This window comes from Eptesicus fuscus, chromosome 7 (assembly GCF_027574615.1).
Source record: "Eptesicus fuscus isolate TK198812 chromosome 7, DD_ASM_mEF_20220401, whole genome shotgun sequence".
NCBI classification, from domain to species: Eukaryota; Metazoa; Chordata; class Mammalia; order Chiroptera; family Vespertilionidae; genus Eptesicus; species Eptesicus fuscus.
In genome coordinates, this window is record NC_072479.1 from 33,552,406 (window position 1) to 33,577,698 (window position 25,293).

Consider the following 25,293-nt stretch of genomic DNA (forward strand, 5'->3'; position numbering starts at 1 on the left):
ATGTTTTAATATAACTTTCTCAGAAAAAAATATACCATTTATAGTAAGATTTTTAGTCACTGAAAAATCTGTCATCATTATCAAAACCAGTTTGGTCATTGGTAAACACAAAATGAAACCCTAGAATTTCTTATACTACCCATATCTCTTCTAGAAACAATAATAGTTTTGAATCACTTTATTTTTACTCAACAAAGTATTTCATATAAGAAAATGGGCCCTAACCGGTTTGGCTCAGTGGCTAGAGCGTCGGCCTGCAAAATGAAGGGTCCCGGGTTCGATTCCGATCAGGGGCATGTACCTTGGTTGCGGGCACATCCCCAATAGGGGGTGTGCAGGAGGCAGCTGATCGATGTTTCTCTCTCATCGATGTTTCTAACTCTCTATCCCTCTCCCTTCCTCTCTGTAAAAAAATCAATAAAATATATATTTTTTTAAAAGAAAAGAAAATGGGAGACGCTAAAGTTTAACACATGTCGAGGAACATGTTTCCCATTAAAAACGATGTTGCTAAACAGATACAGACTAGCTTTGTTGACAGGTGATTTGCTTTGGATCCCCTCTCCTTTTTTTTTTCTTTAAGAAAGATTTACTTACGTACAAGTAAATTATTCTTCAGTAATACACAGAGTTCATATATATGTATATGTAGGTGTATAATATATATATATATATATATATATATATATATATATATACACATTCTTGTCACTTAGGGCTTAATTTTTATTTATTTATTGCTGTCACATTGCTGGTTAGGTAAGTACACCTTTTGCCTTGGTGAGACAGTAATGTGGGTAAAATTGGAAGCTAAAGCAACAGGTAGTCATTGAATATTATAATTTATTTCTATAACATGCTAATTAAAATGTTTCTAATTATAAAAGCAAATTATGAGAATCAGCCGAAACTGGTTTGGCTTAGTGGATAGAGCGTCGGCCTGCGGACTCAAGGGTCCCAGGTTCAATTCCGGTCAAGGGCATGTACCTTGGTTGTGGGCACATCCCCAGTGGTGGGTGTGCAAGAGGCAGCTGATCGATGTTTCTCTCTCATCGATGTTTCTAACTCTCTATCCCTCTCTCTTCCTCTCTGTAAAACATCAATAAATTTAAAAAATTATAAGAATCAGCATGCACAATATTTAAGAACATGGACTGATTCATGCATGTAATTGTAGGTGTGGTTGATTTATTTAATTTCAGATTTCTCTAAAATCATGGTTCTAATACCTGCTTTATATGGGTACTGTATAGTAGTCAATTGCTTTATGTGTTGGTTTTCATATAATGTATAAAATTCTACACTATTGATTTAAATATGATCAATATACATATCAACCTAATATCACTTCATTTAAATTTGTGCTATTTCTCATGTTCGAGATGAAACAATATCATTTAAATTTAAATTGTCCCATTTATTTTTGTAAGTACATAATTTTATTTTTTTTATGTAGTTAATCTCCTTGTGCAACATGCCTTGGCCCCCAATCTATAGTAAAACATATAATTAGGAATTAGATTATATGCACATGTGAACAAAAAAGCCAGGACTAGCACCCAGATCTCCTAATTTGTCAAGTCTTTTACTACTCATGGTAGAATTTAAGAACTGAAAATCCAGGCATCTCAAAGAGATTTTTGATATATATATTTTTAAATCGGTCCCTTCTATATACTTCACTGTTCAATGGTAGGCATTGAGGCGCTATTTAAAACAAACAAAAGACAGATATAGGCTGTCTTGCCACTGAATAGCAATTTTCCTGACCTCTTTTGGTTGAAATTTCCTTGCTTGTAAAATGAGAAGAATCTGACTTGATGATCTGGACAGTTCTTTAAACTCTACTATTCTATAAATATAAATAGAACTGATTATCATCAAATTGTATTGTATCAGTTCCTTGTTTGGGGCTTAAGCATACCAATCACTCTCTGCTTAGTTTCTCACTGAGCTAAGTTTAAATGTTCCTCTGAAGCATTGTACTATGATAATTTTGTTCTTCCTGTTGCTAATAGTGAGTGGTGCCAGGAAAATTTGACTCTATCTCAAGAATTAATCCATGTAAATGCTGTGTGGCTCCTTCTCTCTCTTTTAATATCAACAAGACTTTATCTTACTTTTATTTGGCAAGCTTAAGAAAGTAACCATTTCCCTGTAGAGCTACAGCTTGATTTGACAATTTCTAAACTGTTTCTTTTTTCTACTTTTTGTATGGTTATGTTCTTGGGAAATTCTTTGACGTAAAATAACTATTTTGCTGAATTTTCTTTCACAAATTATGTATTAAACCAGTTTTTAAATTGGTATTCTTTTTATAAATCAGATGAAAATAAGAACTTAACCAAAAGTATAATTTCCTTTCAAATAATTTATAAATTTGAGAAGTAGTTGAGGGAATGAGAAGGGAGTTATATTTTTGCTTTTAGGTTTTTTTTCCACTAGGACTTGGAAATTTTTCATTCTTCATTGAAATCAAATGGATAGAAAGATTTCAGCAATATTAATAATGTTTACTTAAGCTAGATAGTAGACACCTGGAGTTTGTTTCATTATTCTTAAACCATAAATGTTTACATACATGCATATACATTCTTTGATTTGTATATTTCACTGATAAGAAACAAATTTTTAAACCAAAAGCAAATAGGGCGAAAAGAAAAATCTGTTGAATTTTATCTTTTATTATTTATGTATTCGACTAGACTGTAAACTCTGTGCAAATAAGATAGTTTGTCTTTTCATTGACTGATACATTCGCAGGACCTAGACAGTACTTGCAGTTTGGAGACAACAAATATTTGTTGAATTACTTGCTCCATTTAAATGGATTATTTTCTAGGAAGATGGGCTAATTAGATTATTCATGATTTGTATTTAACTGTGCTGATAAGCTTAGCTTCTGTTGAAGGAAAAGAGGTATTAGTTAACAATGAAAATAAATTTTACTGGACTGAGTCTAGCTGATTGAGTTTATTTGAAAACCTAAGGTTATAGTAGTTTTCAAATGTGACAGTTTGACCATGTCCTTGGGTATAGTTTGAGATATGCTTTTCAACTTATTAACATCTTATGAATGTTTTTGTAGTTACAAATAGAAGTGAATGAATCATTGCAAATTCAGATTGTTGGTGGGATGTCTATACTTGCCCCAAAGTCTACTTAAAAGTATAACAGCATACAATAATGATAAGATGGAAGTTTTTTTTGGAAAGCTGATGATCTAAAGGAGGGAATAAGGTAGTACAGGCAGTCCTCAGGTTACATCGGACTCAATGTATGTCGTTTCATGGTTACGTCACTATCTCCCATTTATTTATAAAAAAAAAAGTTCCGTCATTTCGACGTATGTACATAGGTGCTTTATGTTTTTTATTATTTATTTACCACAAGTAAAGGTCAGGAATTGTTATCTTTCTTTTAAATTTTTTTTTACTGTTTCACTTCATTACTGCTATGTATGTGCTCCATGTGAGTGACATAGGTGCTTATGTAATGTACGTGGGTTCTGACTTACGGCGAAAATCGCATTACGTCGCGCCGTAGAAACGGATCTCCGGATTTCCAACATAACCCGAGGACCGACTGTATAATGAAATTGAGTATTTCATAAGGCTTGAAAGCACTGTACTTCTTACTCAAAGTCCTACCCCATTTTGAAACCAGAGGAATACTTTAAAACTAGATAAAATGACCTTTGACCATTTGGAAAGTAACTTTTCTAGTTCATTTATAAATTACAGTTAATTTAAAGATTTAAATTGTATGTGACCATTTTGGTAAAAGCCAGTCTGATTTATATGTTCAAATACAATCTGGATTTTTTTCTATCATCAGATTGATTTTTCTAATATTTTCAAAAATCTTTCTCTAAGTGATTCATTACTAGTTAGAAATTGTCTTGATACATTGTGAAAAGACATTTTACCTGATATGCCCATTTAACATTTTAGGGATGAAAAGGCATGTTTTTTATGACATTTGAAGCATACTTTTTGTCAGGAATCTAAGCTGATTATTGACAAAAAGCACTTCTAGATTTCTGGAATAAAGAATATCAGCTTTAGATATATAAGTTTTTTAAACATTAAAAAATTGCACAGCTCTTGTAATATTTTTAGTTACATTGAACTTATGCATTCAAGTTTTAAATATTAATTTAAAAGATGTTTTAAATTTTCATATGTTAAAAGTACAAAAGTCAGATTCTATTTATGCTTTTTTATTTTTTGAAGTTTTGTTGTATTTTTCATGTTATTTACTTTAACATATATATTGAGACATTTCTAGAAACTCAGTTAAAAATTTACTTGTTAAAAGGGATAATAATAGTGGAACAAGACTTTAAATTAACAAAGCCTTAAACAAAAATGGAATATGAAATTGTATTTTCCCAGCCATTGAAACCAAGTTCATATAGAATCTGGACTCTTAATGTTCTTCCTTTTTTTTTATTAAAATAGATAAGACAAAACCCATGGCTTCTGTAACTAATGCCAATACTTCTAGTACACAAGCAGCTCCTGTAGCTGTTACAACACCTACTGTGCCATCTGGTCAGGCCACACCTACATCACCTATAAAAAAGGTAAGCCAAAATTATGTTTGCTAAAAATGCATATCTTCTGTTTAAATACCATTTAGGTTAACACATTAAGACAGTTCTAAATTTTTATAATTTATCCCAAAAATATTTAAGGTTTGGAGTAAGAATATATTTTTCTTTAATTTGACTAGATTTCCTCTGAATCATTATATTTTAATGCTTTTTGCAGTTGATATTATAGTTAATAGTTACCAGAAATAAATGGTGGAAAGATTAAACTTTTCATATGAAAATTAATAATCATGGTAGTTTTTATTTCAGTTGAAACTGAGAAACAGATTTTTTTTTTATCATATATCTCTGTTCGGCAAAGGTGCATTTTTGTAGTTTTACATGAACATTAAAGTAAGCACAAAAAGTACTACCACAAGTCAATGAGAAAACTAGAATCTAGATTTTCTAACTCAATACAAAGCACTAAGCATGCAAGTACGGCATACCAGAAAAAAGCATGATCTTTGATGATAAATCAGAGATTAGCTCCTGACCCCACCTGTTTTAAGTTTATGCCTTGAGTGAGTTGCTATCTTCTTTACCTGTCAAAAAAAAAAAAGATATCTATAATAATAAAAGCATAATATGCTAATTAGACCAGACGTCCTTTCGGGTGAAGCCGGGGCTGCAAGGGAAGCTGGGGTCCCAGATGCCTGCCGGCGGGAGGGAAGCCCGGGTCCCGGGTGCCAGAGGGAAGCCGGTGCCAGCAGCCGGGGGAAGGAAGGCCTACTCTTGCACGAATTTCGTGCATCAGGCCTCTAGTGTATATATAAACAATAATTAAAATAAGTAAGTTAACATTGTAATCTTTGGTTGAGAGTCTGGCTAGTAACTAAAGCTCCCAAAATGTTAATCATTTCTTCCTCTTCTCCCTTATTCTGTTCTCCATTTGTTCTTTGTCCTTCTTGTTTTCTCACCAAACAGTGCTTTTTAACTAGTGTGTTCATCTTTTTAAAGACTTTATTTTCCCTCTACTCCAGAACCTGTACCTATTTAAACCCAAATTTAAGATTAAGAGTTCTGTGTTGTTGTTTTTTACCTACTTATCTGTTTTCAAAGACTTCTTTTCCACCAGCCCTTACTTATCTTTAAGGAGTATACTCATGTACCACTTCGTATATAAACACAAACACTCACGCACAGATGCACAAACTCACACACATACCTTTTTTGTGGAACCATTTAAGAATTGGTTACAGTCAGTATAACACTTGGCTGTAAATACTTGAGTATCTCATAGGCACAAAGTCATTATCTTTCACTCCCACACTAAAATTATCATACTTAGGAAATTTAACTTTGATATAATACTATTATCTACATTCACTAATGTGCAGACCATACTCAAGATTTCCCCAGTTTCCCTCCTGGTTACAGTTATGTTTTCCTAACTGTTTTGTGTTTTGTTTTGTTTTCAAATCAAGGGTGCACTAAGGGATTGTAGCTGTCATTCTCTGCCTTTGGATTTTTTATTTTGTTGCTTGTCTGACATTATTTGATTTGCATGGGTTTGAGGACTGATGTTAAAATCCCTATAGTGTTTCTTATCATAGTGTTAGTCTTGCTAATCTTTGGACTTGGCTCCAAGTGGTCAAAATGTGAATCTTTTAAAATCATGAAGTAGAGAATTTTTTAAAAATCTATACTGTTAGTAATAATCCTCTTCTACAACTTTCCCTAAGGAAATCAATAATGTGAATTGTTAGTGGTAGAAATGTATGGATTTCACTTGTACAGTTTGAGTATCAGGAAACTATATGAATGAGTAGTTGTCTTAACCTTCTGCAGTCTAGAACTAAGGGTTTCTTGAATTCAGCTAGATCCCATGTTCATATGATTAAAATTATATATGCTTTCAAATGGAATTCTCCAGCTGCTTCTGGAGAATTTGGTTATCATGCCATATATAACTAGTGTCACCACAAGCTGCTTTAACTAAAGTTTTATTTAATTCTATAACCTCTATATACTTCTTCAATGAATACTAAACTTTAGCTCTTTTGATTTATTGTTTGTTAGAATGTGGATTATCAAAAGTTCCCCCAAAGCTCCATCCCCTTGGAATAGTTGGCCATTAAACTGGCTGTCATTCTTTTGAGTACTTGGCTAAGCCATGTCTTTCTTACCAGAGTCAAATAATTACAATAGATAATTGTAATTTTTTTTTTTTGTGATTAATTGTATTTTTCTCAAGCATAGCCCCAGATTTATGGCAGTTTACTTCTTGTTTTACGCCAACTACCCTAATTAAAAGCAAACAATAACTCTGTTAGATTAGTGAGCTAATAACCTACTTGCTTATATAATTTTTATTCAGAATTCTGATTTTGTAATTAAATTAATCTGATAAATATTTGCTTCTATACTTGATATTTAGAAATTCGATTTCTCAATTTCAAGCATCATAACCTAATTTAAAGATTATATTGTTTCAGTCTTTTTTTTAAGGTTTAATAGACAAATTTTATTCAAAGCAGTAAATTCATAGTGTACAAAAAATTTGAAGTGTTATTTTTTAATGGTTGGTGTGATCTTTTTATCATTAGTTATGATTTTTAAAGCCTCTTATTATGTTCAGTACTACTTTATGTACTTCAATTTAGTATTATAGTTTTTCTTAAGTTTGTTTCAACCTGAAGTTTGATACCACACCTTCATTTTGTATAGTCCTCAGTAAGATTATCTACAGTATTAGCAACCATTCAAAGAACAAACCATTGATTAAAATCATATTGATTTAAGGCTCATTCAAGTAATATAGATCCCCAAATTAAATGGTAAGATATATGAACTATCACAAGTTGTGTTGTGTGTTTTTTTAAAGGTAAATAGAAATTCAGGGATAATCAAGAATGGGAATTTAAAAGTCAGACTGAGCTAGAGAGTAACAAATTGAAGAATAAGCTGAATGCAATTAATATTTAGCTTGAAGAAGTAGACAATACCCTATACCCAACCACCAGAAGAAACTGGAAAGAGAACATGGGAGATCTGATAATAAACTCTTGGAGTACTTATGTTGCAGGAAACTTGATAATTACAAGAATGACAAAAAGATAAAAAGGGGGGACTGATCCGAAGAGTAGGAAAATCAAAATAGTGCCCTATCATTAAAGTTAAAATAAGAGTTTCAGGGAGTGGGTATAGGTGAGTATTTTAGAGGGGTTCCTTTATATTTCAAATAAAATTGAAAGGTGCTTTTGAATATATACACCAGAACTTAAAAGCAAATTCATGTTGGGCAGAATGGAAGTATGTCAGTCATTATAGTGCAACAAATACTTATTTCAGAATTTATAATACTGCCTCATTTTTCTCAACTCTACAATAGTAATAGTATTTCATTTGGTGGTTGTGAGAATTAAATGAGATAACCCTGTGAAGCACTTAGCTTAGGGCCTGACACCAATAAACATTTGTTAAATGTTTGTTTTTGTTACAACATTCAATAAATGTTATCTGCTATCAGACCATTTTATCATGAAGAAGTAACATTTATTTCCAGTTTTGGGGAGGTTCACGGACAGGGATTGGTATCCATGGTGTGTGAACCTAAGCTGGACCACACTACCTGCTTTTGTATAGCCTACAAGTAAGAATGGCTTCCACATTTTTTTAATGGTTGTGGGGAAGGAAATAAAAAGAAGAATATTTTGTGACAAATTCCAATTTCAATGTTTCTACATAACGTTTTATTGGAACACAACCACATTTTTCACTTATGTATTTCCTTATGACTGCTTTTGTGCTATAACAACGTAGTTGAGTAGCTATAACAGACTCTGTGGTCTCAAAGCCTAAAATTTACAATTTGGCCCTTTACAGAAAAGAGTTTGCCAGCGCCTATTCTAGAGGACTATGACTTTAATCTCAGAAATCAATAACCAGTCACCTCAGTGCCTGCCATGTGGTTCCTGAGCTTTTTCAATCCATGGAGCCCCTAGTGTCTTACTAATTTATTTTTTCACAGTGTCACTTGACGGAAAGAAATACTTATTTGTTTCATTTATTAAGTAGTTAAGTGCAAATAAGTTAATAATGACAGTTTGTACAGTGTCCAACAGGTGTTACTGTGTTTCTTTCAAAACTTTAAAATATCCCATAGTGCTCCTGTGATTTTGTTCTGCCCCCTGGAATGCCTCAGTACACACTTTGGGGAATGTTGTGTATCATATGTCTGTTTTCATCCCTATTGATAGGAATTAACTACTGGAAGTACCAGAGATATCTTATAACAGTTTTGTCTGGTGAAGTGGCCCTCTGACATCCTGGGTGCTTCAGCAAGCTCTATTAAATTGCTAATTATAGCAAACTTTGGCAGTAAATATGAAAGGATTTTTTTTTTTAAATAGCCATATCCTATGCTTGTAGCAACTATTTAGTTGCATATTCACCATCTATATTTATTTCACTGTGATTGAATGTTTAACTTCTGTAAGTGAAGTTAATGATGTGAACTAGTTAAAGATAACAGATATTTCATTTTTAGGATTGTTGGAAGGAAAGCCCTGGAAATGAAATTAATACTTGTACCAAAAAAAGTTTTTAGTTAAAATGTTTAATGTTTAGTGGAAAAATCAAAGAGTAAATATAAGGTTATGATATTAAAATATTACTGAAAAAAATTGTAACTAGAAGATGTCACTTATTACTTTTTTATTGATTATGCTACATTTAAAATTTTAACCCAAATATATAAATGAATTTTAAAAAATTTGAAGTGCAGTAGTTTGTTCATTTACATTCTATAATATTATCTGCTCTATATGCCTTTGATTGCGTTAGAAGTTTATTATATTCTTTACTTTTATTTCATGCTGAAAGTGGAACTTGTTTTCAGTAACTTTTAAAGATTGGATTATTACCCAGTAACTGGGTTTTAACTTATTGTAAAACTATTTTATAAAAGAAAAATGTTTTGTTTTTTTCATAAGTTCCTTTTCTGTTTTCATACTTTCAATCTATCTCTTGACCTGTCTTATTTTAATTGGCTTTAGTATGAGTTCATTGCTCCTATCATGCCTGTGGTGGAATCAGTAGATCCCGCATCATGGAGGCAGGGCTTGCGCAAAACTGGCATTGTTCTTGTGCCCAGTAAGGGTGAAAAATCTATGGTGAGGCATTTCAATGTGCAAGGGTTTATGTTCAGTTACAGCATAACAAGTTTAATATGAATATTGGTTCCAAAGATGCATGGTTTTAAGTCCTTATTGGTGTGCTCATTTCTTTTCTCTGTATTTGCAGCATAATTTTTCTGTGTGATATAAAGTGTGGAGTGTGTTTTCTAAATCTAACTTCTGGAAAGATAGTTCATTCCTTTTTAAGTTTTAGATCTTTACACTTTTGACTAAGACATTAACCTGCTTAGTAAAAGGGTTACTCTTGAAACTATTAACTAATTTTAAACTTTTTTTTTGTAAACTTATTATTTCCAGCTTTAAGAATGATGTCTTGATAATTCTTTTTTGTTTCTCCTTAATAATAAAAACAGTTTCCAACCTCAGCTACAAAAATTTCTTCCAAAGAAGAAGAGAGAAAAGATGAGTCTCCTGCATCGTGGAGGTTAGGACTTAGAAAGACTGGTAGTTATGGTGCACTTGCAGAGATCACAGCATCTAAAGAGGCTCAGAAAGAAAAAGACACTGCAGGTGTTATGCGTTCAGCATCAAGTCCCAGGCTTTCCTCCTCTTTGGATAATAAAGAAAAGGTAATGTATTTCACAATCTGGTTTCTATGAAAACTCTAATGATTTGTTTTCTAGGAACATCAGATCTCTTGGATTTTCTACTATGTATCATTAGATCTATGTATCAACTTAATTCACCTGACTTAATGATTTTTGGGGGTTTTTGTTTGTTTGTTTGTTTTTGTTTTTTTACAGAGTGGAAGAGAGAGGGATAGAGAGTTAGAAACATCAATGAGAGAGAAACATTGATCAGCTGCCTCCTGCACATCTCCCACTGGGGATGTTCCCACAACCAAGGTACATGCCCTTGACCGGAATCAAACCTGGGACCCTTCAGTCCGCAGGCCGACACTCTGTCCACTGAGCCAAACCAGTTAGGGCCTGACTTAATGATTTAATGTCAATACAAATGTACCTACCTTAAACAAATATCTATATGGAATCATTACATATGATTAAACTACACTCAATAAAGGAACCCTTTATCTTACTTGAGAATTTACAATAAAAGATACCAAGCAGCAAGTTTATTTTATTTATTAGGTAAGTTTTCCAAAGTTTAGGAACACATTTATTCTAGAATGTGATTATTCTAGAATATGTTGCATTTATCTAGTATCTGCAATTTTTTTACTTGCTTTTCCATCTGATACATCACAGGCAATTTTGTCTAAATGAGTAGTTTTAACTATATTTTGAAAGGCAGTATTATATTGCATCACATGGAATGCACCCCAGTTCCTTCAGTGTTATTTTATATAGTTAGATTATTTATTTTCTACTGCATTTTTAGTGCTTGAACTTTTTTTCCATAGAGTTTTTTCTCTCTGTTTAGGAGTGTTTTATTGTATCAGAAATTCAGAAATGGGATTTCGCATCAAGTAATTTTAATATTTTTATTTTTTATGAATTTATTGCCCTATTGTTTCCAACATATATATGGGTGTCATTGTTTAAATACTCTCAACCAAAGTTGGATATATATAATTTAAATAATTTTGTTTTGAATATTGTATTGTTACATTTTAAAGGGTAGAATATCAAGATAGTACCTTATATAACATAAGTGTTAAGTCATTGGGACTTAATTAATGAACCATAAGGATAATTTACCTTCTGATACTACATTACATTAATCTGTTACAGTAGTTTTAGGAAGAATCATTAAAATGTGGAAGAATTTTTCTTATGTTAGAATGCTATCTAATTTTAGATCAAAGGAGAAAGAAAAGAAAATTAGTTTGAACAGGCTGTCCTTAAGTGCTTATAGTACTTGACTATTAATAGGTATCAATTTTAGATTTTAGCTATGGAAATACTATAAAATAAACTGTGATGGCTGTTAAATAAATAAATACTCGTGGCAGCATCTGTAATGATCACACATTTATTTTCACTCGTGGCTTTTGTTTTTTTGTTTTTTTTCTGTTTTATAGGAGAAAGATAGTAAAGGAACTAGGCTTGCATATGTTGCACCTACAATACCAAGACGACTAGCCAGTACATCTGACATCGAAGAGAAAGAAAACAGGTAGATTCATTATGATTTGCTTTGTCTTTCCTATAAAGTCTTTATTATCTAGCATGAGAGTTAAAGCATGAGCATTGTTGTAATTATGTGGGATATGGGTTGTGGGAAGAGAGGGAGGGTATTCCTAATAGAATACCAAGGACTCTTGAGGAAGTTCTGGCTTGGTATGTTCATGAATAGTGAAAAAAGGTATGTGGTGGAGCACAGCGAGGTGACAGTGGTGGCAAATGAGGTCAAAAGGTAGTACATACTCTCTAAATATGTAAAACATACAGAAAAGGAGAAATAAGGGTGGAAAAATGTCCTGTTTAATTTAGTTTGTTTTTTCCTATTTTTCAGCACGTAGAGTGTGAGCTTTTTAATATAGTTGTAATAATGTTAAAACCTCCAATTTTGTATTTTGACTTTTTATCTAACATCTCATATGCAATCTTAGATGTTAATATATGCTTTCAATAAGCATTGTTTTTCATCAGTACATAATATATCGTAGATCTGTTGAATTAAAACAACCACTTCCCCTCCTAAAACTATAGACATTTAAATTTCTAATATTTTGTGATCATAATTTAAACTTCTGTAAACATCTTAATTTTCCCCCTATAAATAGCATTATACCTTAGGGATAGAATTTTAGAACTGAAATTACTTCCACTTCTTAATAAATATTCCAAAGTATTTTCCCAAGGGATTTTTTTTTTTTTTAGTTTCTATTTCTACTAATGTTTATTAATGTACAGATTCCTTAACCCTACTTATAAATTATCTATCAGAATCTGAAGTATATTGTTTTCACAGAGACTCTTCAAGTTTGCGAACAAGTAGTTCCTATACAAGAAGAAAATGGGAAGATGATCTCAAAAGGAATAGCTCAATTAATGAAGGATCAACTTATCATAAAAGGTAGTAATATATTCTTAAGTAACTTTTATGAATTTATAAAAATATGAGGCAATTGGTTTGGATTCCTCAATTTAATATTATATAAAAAATGTGCTTTTAAAAATATGTATCATTTAATGTTTAAATAAAACGTTTAAAAACACAGAAAATATATTTTAAAATGACTGAAACTTTGCACCTACTGATGCCTTCCTATTATATTACATTTAGTCCTCACTTAAGGTCAGTAGGTTCTGCTACTTTAAGCAAGATGTCATATGATGAAACCAATTTTACTTTAGGCTGATAATATAAATAAGAGTTAAGTTCCTATGGCTTCTCATCAACATTATAATGAAATGACATTGAGCGAAACAATGTTATTTGAGGACCTGCTGTGTGTGTGTGTGTGTGTGTGTGTGTGTGTGTGTGTGTATAATTAATTTGATATATTACGAAGTATCTTTTGGATTGTAGCATATGAAAAAGGAGCTCCTTATATAATTGACTGGAACAGTTGAAATAAATCAGTGTCTTAATTGACCTGGTCATTATTTAGTGACCTAGAAATTTTTCACTTGTCTTAGGACTCGGAGCTATGTCTTGAATCAGAATGTTGGTAATTTTATATTGGGGAGGGGGGTAAATAATTATTTCATGGCTAAAAGCAACCAAGAAATAGAGTAAAAGACAAACAAATATAATAAGGCATGGATGACTCCTAAGGATGTGACCCATTGCTGAAATTTTCTTTAAAATGTCAAAGTCTTAACTTTCCTTGAGTAAATCCAAACCACAGTGTTTTTCTCAGACCCAACCAGACATGACCTTATGGTCTGGAACAGTTCCAGATAATGTAAAATATCAGATCAGATCATCTTTGCATTTTGTTGAAAGATGTGGGGAGGCAGAAAAATGATACACTACCAAATTAGTGAAATCATCTAAACTCTAGCAAGTTGTAGGTGCAACTCTTGGTGCTGGAGCTGGTGGTGTATTTAGGAACACAGTTTTTTAGATTTCCCCTAGCCTTGTGAATCTTATAATGTATAGACATTAACTATAGAATACACATACAAACACATCCTATAGAGATATGACTCTTTCCTTTAGTTGCTCCTTTGGTAGAAGACAAGATGATTTGATTAGTTCTAGTGTTCCAAGCACCACATCAACACCAACAGTTACCTCTGCAGCTGGGCTTCAGAAAAGCCTGCTTTCCAGCACAAGCACTACTACAAAGATTACAACGGGTTCTTCCTCAGCAGGCACACAAAGCAGGTGAGTCACAGATACACTTTGTGTTCAGGCTTACTGTGTGCTTACGTATGTGCATGCGTTTTTGTTTAGAAGATTGTGGGGCTCTGGATTTTTTCATTTACCTTGTTAAAATCATTTACAAACAAAAATTGGTTCCAAAAAGTTGCTATGATGCATGTCTGGGGAAAAAAAAATTAGATTCCTGAATTACAAACTTTCCTTGAATTAGGCTGCTTAAAATATAAATTTCTCTCTTTGACAGCTCTGGTTGAGCTTTTTGGATCATAGTTAAAAAATGTCTTGCCTTGTATTTTAAAAAAATCCATCCCTGTAGTCACATGTTTTTCAGCTGCTAGAAAGTGCTTTCATTGTTTAGCTGTTTTCCTTTTCTCTTTTTGTGTTGCTGCTTGTGATGCTATAGTACCTCAAATCGTTTGTGGGCTGAGGATAGTACTGAAAAAGAAAAGGACAGTGTTCCTACGACAGTGACCATTCCTGTTGCTCCAACTGTTGTAAATGCTGCAGCCTCTACCACAACCCTGACTACAACTACTGCTGGCACTGTCTCCTCCACATCAGAGGTCAGGGAGAGACGCAGGTGTGTAAAGGTCCTAATAGAACTGCTGCTATATCTTGCCCAGTGATGAAAGTTGTTTGTTTTGTTTTGTTTTTGTAATCTTGTGAAGTTGACCACCATCTCTCCATTAGGATAATAAAGGAAGTAATCTATATCAGCTCAGAACTATGAAAATTGATATAATTAGCCATTAATTAGCATTCAGGCTTGCTTACCCACCTAGAACAGAATTGATGATTTTGTTTAAAGGCTTTGAGCCCAACAGTTGCCTTTTTACTTAGCCATCTTACTGTTTTTAATGGTTGGTTTCATTCAAAATATTTTTGTAATGAAGATCTAAACACACATAATCACACTCATGGAAAACCAGATGCGCCCTAGCTGGTTTGGCTCAGTGGATAGAATGTTGGCCTGCAGACTAAAGGGTCCCAGGTTCAATTTCAGTCAGGGGCATATACCCGGGTTGCGGGCTTGATCCCCAGTAGGGATCATGCAAGAGGCAGCCAATTAGTGATTCTCTCTCATCATTAATGTTTCTATCTCTTTCTCATCTTCTCCCTTCCTCTCTGAAATCAATAAAAATATATTTTAAAAAAAACACCAGATGCAACATGACAAAAACAGGTGTTTTTTTTATTCTTCTCATTGTTTCCCCTCATTATTAAGAAATCTGATGGATGTTAAACGGTTTTTGCTGTTACCTTTGAGAATTTCATTTTAAGATTCTCTTGGTGAAAAATGATTTCTTGTGCATATGTATAAGCCAAACACTTTTAACTGTTTAATTCATTCACTTAGTTTTAATTCTGGTATATAGAAGGCACTCATTAATTAAATATTTTTAGAAGCTATGAATTTATTTTGTATTCTGTCAGTGATGTGGAATCATAGATGTGGAAAGGATATCTTCTCAATTTACAGAAGGAAACTGAGATCCAGAAATAAGTGACTTTTCCACTTTTATTTAGTTAGTGTGAGAGCTAAAGCTACACCCAAGATTACAGAAGAATCAGTACAGTCTTCTTTCTGCTATATCATTCATAGTCCCTAGCTTGGAATTTAAAAATATATATATGTATGTATGTGTATATATATATGTTTTTTATTGATTTCAGAGAAGGAGGGAGAGATAGAAACATCAATGATGAGAGAGAATCATTGATCAGCTGCCTCCTGCATGCTTCCCACTGGGGATTGAGCCAGCAACTCGGACATAGGTCCTCCTTATTCATAGGTCCATGCTCAGCCACTGAACTACACTGGACAGGTCCAGCTTTGAATTTTGTTTTTCCCCTTAAGAAAGAAAAAATGTGGGAAGCTAAGTGTAACCTTTTTTAGATTTCACTCTTGCAAAATTTAATTAGCTACATAGCTGATATTTTCTTCTAAAATACCAACCAGGTTAACTTTGTTTTATTTCTGACACATAATGTTCATAAATGGACAGTTTTATACAGCCTTTGTCTTTGGTGCTTCAAAGTGCATACTTACAGAAGGATTCTTACAGTAATATTTGTGGTGAACATATAAAAAGTAACAAAATGTTATTTTTAATGTTTTCATACATTTTTGTGGTGAAATTTAATAATACTTCTATAATGCCATTACAAGTTGTTTGAACTTTGTGATTGGAGTACCTATATAGGTCATATCGTATTTGAATTATTCCTTCTTTATTTTTCTATAAATTTAAGTCAGTTCGGGTTATTTGAAGTGTTCTTAATAAGACTATCAGCCAACAGAAATTAGAAGGCAGAGGCATCCATCATTCTCTTTTAGTAAAAATAAATTTGAGTGTTTTGCTTTTATGGGGTGAGATCACCAAGGAGAGAAAGGGTCAGGAGTCTTTGGTTTTTTTTATTCCTTGCTCTGCCTTAATCCTAAAGTTAGAATTTTCTACAGGTCAGAATTTCTTCTGTAAATTGAGGTATTTGATTTACATAATTTTTAACTTCCAGAATCCTTTTTAACTCTAGCATTCCATGCTTTTTAAAATTCTTCAGTGACAACATCTAATGAATATATACCCAGAATCATATGTTGTTTCAGAACAAATTATAATTCTTAATCTCAGATTTTTTTATGTTGTTATAGAAAGTTGAGTTTCAACTTCTTAGAATTAATCCTAGAAGACATTAAAGATTGAGAATTAAATATTTAGAGATATAATAAGGACAGAGCAGATTCTAATAGCATTTAAAAACAAAATGTGCCTATTGACATTTTTCCTAATCTCTTAAAGAAAATTTGTCTTACCTTGTTTCAGTAATGTTTGCAGTAATATTGATGTTTGTGTTTTGTTTCATGTCAAGTATTTGTTTGCAATTTTGAATACATTGTGGGCCTCTTCTGTTCGTCTTTTAATTAAATTTCATTAATTTTTTTTTTTTGAAATGTAGATGGTTGAAAATTTGTCCCCAAAATGTATATATGATGATTTAAGAATATATGGTGGCTGAAAACAAATAAATCAACACATTTATGCTACTTTGGGTACTATTACATATGTACTTTTGGATATTAAGGAAAGTTACTATTTACACTATTAAATTCCACCTCATTTTAGAATTTCCCTGTTTTTATTGATCTGATTGGGTGAGGAGTCCTGTTTTTATTAGTTAAGATTTCCAAAGGGTTAATTTTGGGAAGGTGGAGTAGAGAAGAGAAGCTAGCTTTAGATAGATGGAGCGTGATAGCAAATTCTTTTACTGTTTAAGTATTTCTAATTTTCCATAGTCTTTTCAAACTATAAGATAGTACCTTACTGCCCTGACCAGTGTGGCTCAGTGGGTTGTCCTGTATACCAAACGGTTGCAGGTTTGATTCCTAGTCAGGACACATACCCAGGTTGCAGGTTCGATCCCCAGGGTGCGTACAGGAGGCAACTGATGGATGGTTCTCACTCTCTCTGTTTCTCTCTTTCTCTCTCTCTCTGTCTCTCTCTCTTTCTGCCTCTCCCTTCCTCTCTCTCTAAAAATCCATAGAAACATACCCTCAGGTGAGGATTAAAAAAAAAAAAAGCAGTATCTTACTAATAACTTTGTATTTGCAGCATGGATTCACATGGAACTGTTGCTTCAATATAACTGCTCTCTTCCACCATTTTCCTTTTGCTCAGGCAGCTCCCTTTGCCCATTTATCTTCCCTCTGGAAGGAAAAAAGCTAAGTGTGAAGCAAGGGTTGGTATTCAGATTTTTAAAGATGTAATTTGTTTGACTAACCAAAAGGTAAACATTATAAATAAATATAAATATTTCAGCCAGTAAATGCCAGTGAATTAAAAAATATATATGGAATAATTGCATTTATTGGGGGGAAAAAGTCTTTCTTTAAAAATAGCAACCTTTCCGTTGCTCAGAAAATCGTAAGCAGTGTAAGACTACTAAGTAATAAACTTATATATCCCATGTTGTTATATAAAAGAGCCAGTCTGCCTTGGTCAGGTGGTTCAGTTGACTGGAGCATTGTCCCATGAACCAAAAGGCTGTGGGTTCAGTTCCTGGTCAGGACATATACCTAGACTGCAAGTTCAATCTCCAGTTGGAGCTCATAGTAGAGGCAACTGATTGATGTTTCTCTCTAACATCAATGTTTTTCTTTCCTTACATTCCTCTCTCTCTAAAATCAATTTAAAAAACATATCCTCTGGTAGGATTAAAAAAAAGAGAGAGATACAGTCTGACAGTCTGGTATCACTAGAGGCCCGGTGCACATTACTGCACTGCGGGCGGGAGGGGGGGGTCCCTCATCCCTCATCCTGGCCTGCGCCCTCTCACAGTCCAGGACCCCTTGGGGGATGTCCGACTGCCAGGTTAGGCCTGCTCCCGCCACCGCCACTGTGCTCACCAGCCGTGAGCCCGAGCCCAACTTCTGGCTGAGTGGGGCTCCCCCTGTGGGAGCACACTGACCACCAGGGGGCAGCTTCTCCCACTGGTGGTCAGTGCACGTCATAGTGACCAGTCATTCCACCGTTTGGTCAATTTGCATATTAGCCTTTTATTATAGGATAATAAGGCGTCAATGGAGTTTGCTGATTCTGCTGTCTTTTTGATGATCAGCTCTTTGGAATAAAAAAAACAAAATATATAAAATATATGAACTATTTTTCTTTTCTACATCTTATTCTTAAAGTAGAGGAACTCCAAGGATAGAGAAAGGAACTGAATATCATCTGGAGACTACCAAATATAGAAAATATATGTATTAGAAATTGATAGGCTAGATTTTTATGCTAATTTGGGGAAATGTATGGGAAATTTAAATGAACAGATTTTACAAGTCTATTAACTTTCATCCCTCTAACCTGAATATAATAAACTGGATATGATAAATAGATTTATTAACTTTCATGGTCACTTGAAATTGTTTCGAAAGAATCTTGGCTCCTTGGAAGAGAGTGTGATGGCTGGTTAGTGATTTGCCATGGGGTTAAAAGGGCAAAGTGGCAATGCATATTACCCTGTTCAAAATTAAATATGTAAACTTTGACCATGTAAATAGTAGTAGTTAGAATTCAGTGCTTCACGTTCATGTTTACTTTTATAGGAGCTCATGAAATGCTAAAGTGGTATGCAGCCATATGGGCTGCTGTAAATGTTTGCTTCACCAGATTTCCCATCACATTTAGGTTTCACCTCCTTTTGTGTTTTTTTTTTTTTTTCTCCTCAATTGGTAGAAGTACAAAAAGCAATAAATTGCATAGGGTTAGTTGGTGCATAAAGAAGTGTTGTTAAATGAATGGAGGAAGAGATAGTCATTGGACTATATTTCCAAGCTGTTGTCTTATGGAGCACTTTTTCACATTCAATAGTTGTACCACCAAAAAGGGGGGGGTGGCAGTATTCCCTATTTAAATGCTGAGTTAAACACAATTAAACAGGTTTCTTCTCTCAGTACTTCTAAGACCATATAATATGGTGTGATCTTCCTGGAGACACGTTAGAATGTATAGCATTTTCCAAATTAAAACACCAACGTCAACAAACAAGCTCCTCATCATCTATATATATAAAAGGCTAATATGCAAAGTGTCCCCTCGGGAGTTTGACCGGGAGTTTGGTCGCTTGCTATGACACGCACTGACCACCCGGGGGGTGGTGCGGAACGAAGGAAGGCCCCGGCTGGAAGTCGGAAGGCCCCAATCGGCCCTGATCGCCGGCCAGGCCTAGGGACCCTGCCCATGCACTAATTTTGTGTACCGGGCCTCTAGCATTGTTATAAAAATAGGAAGTATCTTTTATATCTAAAAACCTTAAAACTCTAGACCTGGCCTGTGTGGTTCAGTTGGTTGGAGTGTTGTCCCATATACTGAAGCATTGCAGGTTCAGTGTTCTCTCTCACATTAATGTTTCCCTCTCTTTCTTCTCTCTCTCTGTCTCCCTCCCTCTGTCTTCCTCCCTCTTCCTCTCACTCTCCACCCATTTCTCTTTCCCTTCCCCTCTCTCTAGGATCTATAAGAATATCCTTGGGTGAAGATTAATTAATTAATTAATTTTTTTAAAACTTAGAACTCTAGGGAGTTGATGTATAAACAGAATGAAAATTATGAGACAGAGCCCTGCAATACAAAAAGAAAACTAAAGTAATACTGATCATTGGAGGGAAGTTTTTTTATTTTTGTTTAGCAGGGCTCTGTCTTATATTTGTTTGTTTAACTCTTTAATTATTTAACAACATAGAGTGCATGCTTTTGAAATTATGCATGTCCTAAGACAGAATGGAACATAGGCTTAGATTTATAAGATGAGATTTAGTGAAAATAAATGCTAAGTTCTCTATATCAGAAAATCAATTACCCAAGAGAAATGCTGATTTTAAAGCAGTTCATGTATGAAACCACTTGAATTTTTAGAGTACTTATATTGTGAACAAGAGTATGTGTCTGCCAAAAACATTATTAATAAATGTGCAAGGACATGAATACAGGGAGTGCTGCTTACTAACTTGTCATCCTGTATCCTGAGTGTTGCATTCAATCCTACCCATTGTACCATAAAGACATAGACAGTCTAGAGGTTAGCCAGATAACTTGAGATTTGACCTTAGGAAGTGTTGTAGGGAATCAAAAAGGGGCTAAGGAGGAATGACATTAGATAGTTGTTTTTTAAAAATATGTAGTTAGGAAGAATTTGAAAAATGTGATAGGTTAATATGATTAATTCTGTGTAATCTAAAAGATTATCAGATTGCATTGTTGAATTTCAGAGTGGATATAACCATTTTCTGAAGACTAATTTTCTTAAAATCTATTAAAATGCTAAACTTGTATGTTTCACTCACACATTCATATGTAAAAGCATTCACAGTTATTGTATCTCCAACTAACGATTATTATATATTACTGTAGATCATACCTCACTCCTGTTAGAGATGAAGAATCTGAATCCCAAAGAAAAGCAAGATCTAGACAAGCAAGACAGTCTAGAAGATCAACACAGGTATATTTAATGTTTGTAATATGTGAAACTTTAAAATAAGTTACCTTTTCCTTTTTTACTGTGCTATAAATATATTGATGTCATTATATAATGTGAGTAAATCTTTAAAGATAAAAGTTGCTTTAGCCCTAGCTAGTGTGGCCAGTTGGTGGGGCATCGTCCCTTGCACCAAAAGGTTGCCGGTTTGTATCCCGGTCAGGGCACACGCCCAGGTCTTAGGCTCTATCCCTAGAGGTGTGCAGGAGGCAGCCGATTGATGGTTCCCTCTCACATCGATGTTTCTATCTCTTCCTCTCTTTCTAAAAATCAGTAAAAATAATTTTTAAAAGTTGTTTTAGTATTTTTTTATATGATTGCACTATTAGTCTTGTATTTTATCTAATTAGTATATGCCTTGTACCTCTTTGAGTATTTTTTATTCCTGTTGTGATATCTGGCACAGATATCTGTGTTAAAATGAATTAATTATATGTGATTTCTAATAATTATTAAAGAGTTCCAAGAATATTTGGAGTTTGGGGAAATAGGTCTATTAGGTATATTAAATAATTATGTGCAAGTATGAGAAAAATGGCACTCAGACTGGTTATCATCTCATTACCTCCTCCTTGCCATTTAATTATATTCCATATATCCCTTTGAGTCTTTCCTTTCCCCCAGTTGAGCACCAAAGTCCTGGTTCAGCTCTTTCAGCGTTACCATTACTCATATATCAAGCTAAACTATTTGCTAGAATATTAACATATTTTTTCTGTCTTTATACTTTTGCTTCTTAAAATTTGACCTGTTCTCAAGGCTTAACCTTCAAAATTATTTCTTTACTGAAATCTCTGTGGGTATATACGTATATAAGACCATAAATACATATAAATTTGATATATAAACTGATTTTTTTGGCTTTTTCTTCATTTGCTGAACATTTTGGGAATATTTATATTCATAATGGTATTTTTGTCATCTCCTATGCTATTTTGTTAATTACTTGAATATAGAGACAATTTCTTACACATATTTTATTTTTTACCTCTTTATTATGCTTGTTCCTGATGATTGTTCATAGAATGGATGTGAATTGCTAAGTAGAAATTGTTTCATTTTGCAAACCAATTTCAAACATGCATATTTGACTTTTAATACATTCACATTTCCTTTACTTATAGTATTCCTTCAAAGTGAGCTTTAATGCCTCATAATTAAATATATCATTTTTATGTGCAGGGGGTGACATTGACTGATCTTCAGGAAGCTGAAAAAACGATAGGAAGAAGTCGTTCTATTCGAACCAGAGAACAAGAAAATGAAGAAAAAGAAAAAGAGGAAAAAGAAAAACAGGATAAAGAGAAGCAAGAAGAAAAAAAGGAGTCAGAAACCTCTCGAGAAGATGAATATAAGCAAAAGTACTCCAGAACATATGATGAGGTAAACAGTATACCAAAGACACAGCTAGGTAAAATGGTAGGAAAAATTCCTGTGATTTTCAAAATCCAAGGGAGATTTGTATACCAACAAACCATATACAAAATACTCAAAAGGGTTTTAATAGAAATCCGAATTATTTTGACATGAGTAGAACATTACTTTTTCATTGAAATAAATTTAAGTGTTCTATGTTTTTAAGTGTGTTTAATATTTTAAATGGACTTTACACCTAATATTTCACAGACTTATCAGCGTTACAGATCAGTATCAACTTCAAGTTCAACCACTCCATCCTCTTCACTTTCTACCATGAGCAGTTCACTCTATGCTTCAAGTCAACTAAACAGGCCAAATAGCCTTGTAGGTATAACTTCTGCTTACTCACGAGGATTAACAAAAGAAAATGAAAGAGGTAAGAAGACCAAATTTTGAAAAAACTTTGTTTCCTTCAAATAATCATTTGAATTGGTTTTTCTAATTAATATTTCAACAGAAAAGAAACAACATTCTAAACTGGGAGCCATTCTACCTAAATGATAAGATGGTTGAGAGTGAGAAGAGTATAAAATCAAAAGGAAATTATGTGAACTGGCATTGATACACATCTTTATAACCTAAGATGCCACAAAAATCTTTATGTCTACCAGGGTAGAAAAGTCAGTGTAGAAGAACTGGTGGAACAGTTTATTAGTATTTTTATTTTATTTATTGCTTGTTATGTGTATCATATCTCTTACATGATTTTTGTGAAATTGATTTAAACTAAAATCACTTAACACATATAATGTCCTTGCTAGAACTAAATTGTTTTTATGCTTATTTCTCAAGAAATATATTTTTTCAGCTATATTGGCATCCTGATGCTCAATATTAACATTTCCTATTATTGCTTATAAACTTTCTATTTAAATTCTAATTAATTATATTTTAAATCAGAGATGGGTACTAAATAAAATTATTCCTAATTATAGGCATTTTACGTTTTAAAAGCAAAATTTCATAGTTTTAGTCATGAGATTATAGCAGTAATTATGTAAGATATAGACTTCAGAAAATTAAGTTTTTCCTAATTTCCAGCTGCTTTTCTTTTGTTGGTCATTGAGATATTTTAGTTTTTTGATCCACTAAGTTGAGAGGTGCACATAATGTTTATAAAAATTTTGAGCCAACATTTAAAATTATGTATATTTGCATAATATTTCAGCTTTCCATTGTCTACTGAATATTTGAAAGATTTGGTATCACTGGGTCTGAATTTTCACATGTCATCAATTGGCTAAAGCCAAATAACAGCAGCCCTCCATCCTCCTGGAAAAGTGCCCTCCTGGCCTCCTTTATACATTTTCATTACCCAGATTGCCACTACAGGCATTGGAATTTAAGTTCTTTGCTCTAAACTGATTTCAAAAAATAATTTTTAAAACTCCTCTTAATACTATAATTTGGGGTTGTCTTTTGCTGTGACTCTTTGCTAATGACACAAGGAGCCTTTTAAAAATAATTTTTTTCCATATATTTGTACTTCTTAAAGCATATTCAAAGGCCTTAGTATTCTCTTCGTATGTATGTCTGAAGCCATTTTAGCTGTCCCAGGAAGGAAACAAATTTTAAGACTAATATTTTTTTACATTGATTTTATTTTTAAAGAAAGATAAATATTTTTTCCAGAAAAATGGATTTCCTCTTAGTTGCTGTCTAATAGAAATGAAATGAATACTCCATTTATTCTGCTGAATGAGGACTGGGAATAGTAGAAGCAGAAACTGATAGTTTTATGATGCCTACTAGCTAGCTCTTCCATCATTAAGAACTGTTTGTTTGTTTGTTTGTTTGTTTTCTTGAAGTGTTAACTTTGGGTATAATAACTATTTTCCTACCAGAAGAGCCCCAATTGAATCTTCTTAGGATTTAATTATTTTTTGATCAGCAAATATTACTAACTATATCTTTTGAGCAAAACTTTTTAGGCACTAGGAAAATTAAGTAATTAAAATTAGTTCTTGTCTTGATCCTGAAGAATGTATCTGATGAGAAATACAGGTATATGTTTAAACCAAGTGTTATAGGAAGGGGCAAAATTTGATAATGATTAGAGAATTTTAGAAGGCTTCACAAAGGAGGTTGACTTGGAATTGTTTTTACATTTGTCTTGCAAAATACTGTCAAGATACATTGCTACCATGTGGTGCATTGTAATCCTTAACAGAGGGAGAAAAGAAAGAAGAGGAGAAAGAAGGAGAAGATAAATCACAGCCTAAATCAATCAGGGAGCGACGGCGACCAAGAGAGAAAAGAAGATCTACTGGAGTTTCATTTTGGACACAAGATGTGAGAACCTATTAAAATATAATTTCTTGATAATATGCTTCTATTTATTCTTCTTCTGCTTCTGCTTCTCCTCCTCCTCCTTCTTCTTCTTCTTAAAAAATCCTATTTAAATTATTTTAGAGGAGGAAGGGAGAGAGAGAAACTTTGATTTGTTGTTCCACTTATTTATATATTCACTGGTTCATTCTTGTATGTGTCCTGATCAGAGATGAACCCACAACCTTGGCATATCAAGACAACACTCTAACCAATTGAGCTACCTGGCCAGGACTAGTATGCTTCTTTTCCGAAGTGCATACTAATAATATCTTAATGCCTCAGTTTATATACTCTTTAGATCATCACTATGTGTTGTTGAGCCAAGTTATGAAATAGGAAAAGTTAGTAACTGTTCATAAAAGTTTGGCCATTCAACCAATCAAAGCGTAATATGCTAATGATATGCTAAGGCTGCTCAACTGCTCGCTATGACGTGCACTGATGGGGTGGGGGGAGGCGGAGACAGTCGACCATTCACTATACTTTAGATCATCACTGTGTATTGATAAGACAAAGTTATGAAATAGGAAAATT

At 33.3% G+C, this 25,293-nt stretch overlaps 1 protein-coding gene across 7 annotated transcripts in view; it reads left to right on the forward strand.

Annotated features, from left to right (window-relative positions):
• The window catches only part of PPP1R12A (protein phosphatase 1 regulatory subunit 12A), a 150,478-nt gene that overhangs the window by 99,537 nt on the left and 25,648 nt on the right, over positions 1-25,293 (forward strand). For 4 of the 7 annotated variants that reach the window (XR_008556573.1, XM_008143815.3, XM_054718824.1 and 1 more), the window contains exons 9-18: positions 4,464-4,588; positions 10,092-10,307; positions 11,723-11,817; positions 12,616-12,720; positions 13,813-13,980; positions 14,381-14,557; positions 20,883-20,973; positions 22,192-22,392; positions 22,636-22,804; positions 24,599-24,720. Coding sequence is in view for 6 of the 7 variants with exons in the window: in XM_008143815.3 (XP_008142037.2) it covers positions 4,464-4,588; positions 10,092-10,307; positions 11,723-11,817; positions 12,616-12,720; positions 13,813-13,980; positions 14,381-14,557; positions 20,883-20,973; positions 22,192-22,392; positions 22,636-22,804; positions 24,599-24,720 (1,469 nt within the window). In the remaining variant the exon portion in view is untranslated. The remainder of the gene's footprint in view (positions 1-4,463; positions 4,589-10,091; positions 10,308-11,722; positions 11,818-12,615; positions 12,721-13,812; positions 13,981-14,380; positions 14,558-20,882; positions 20,974-22,191; positions 22,393-22,635; positions 22,805-24,598; positions 24,721-25,293) is intronic. The other 3 variants (XM_028148616.2, XM_008143817.3, XM_028148617.2) reach the window with 3 other exon arrangements.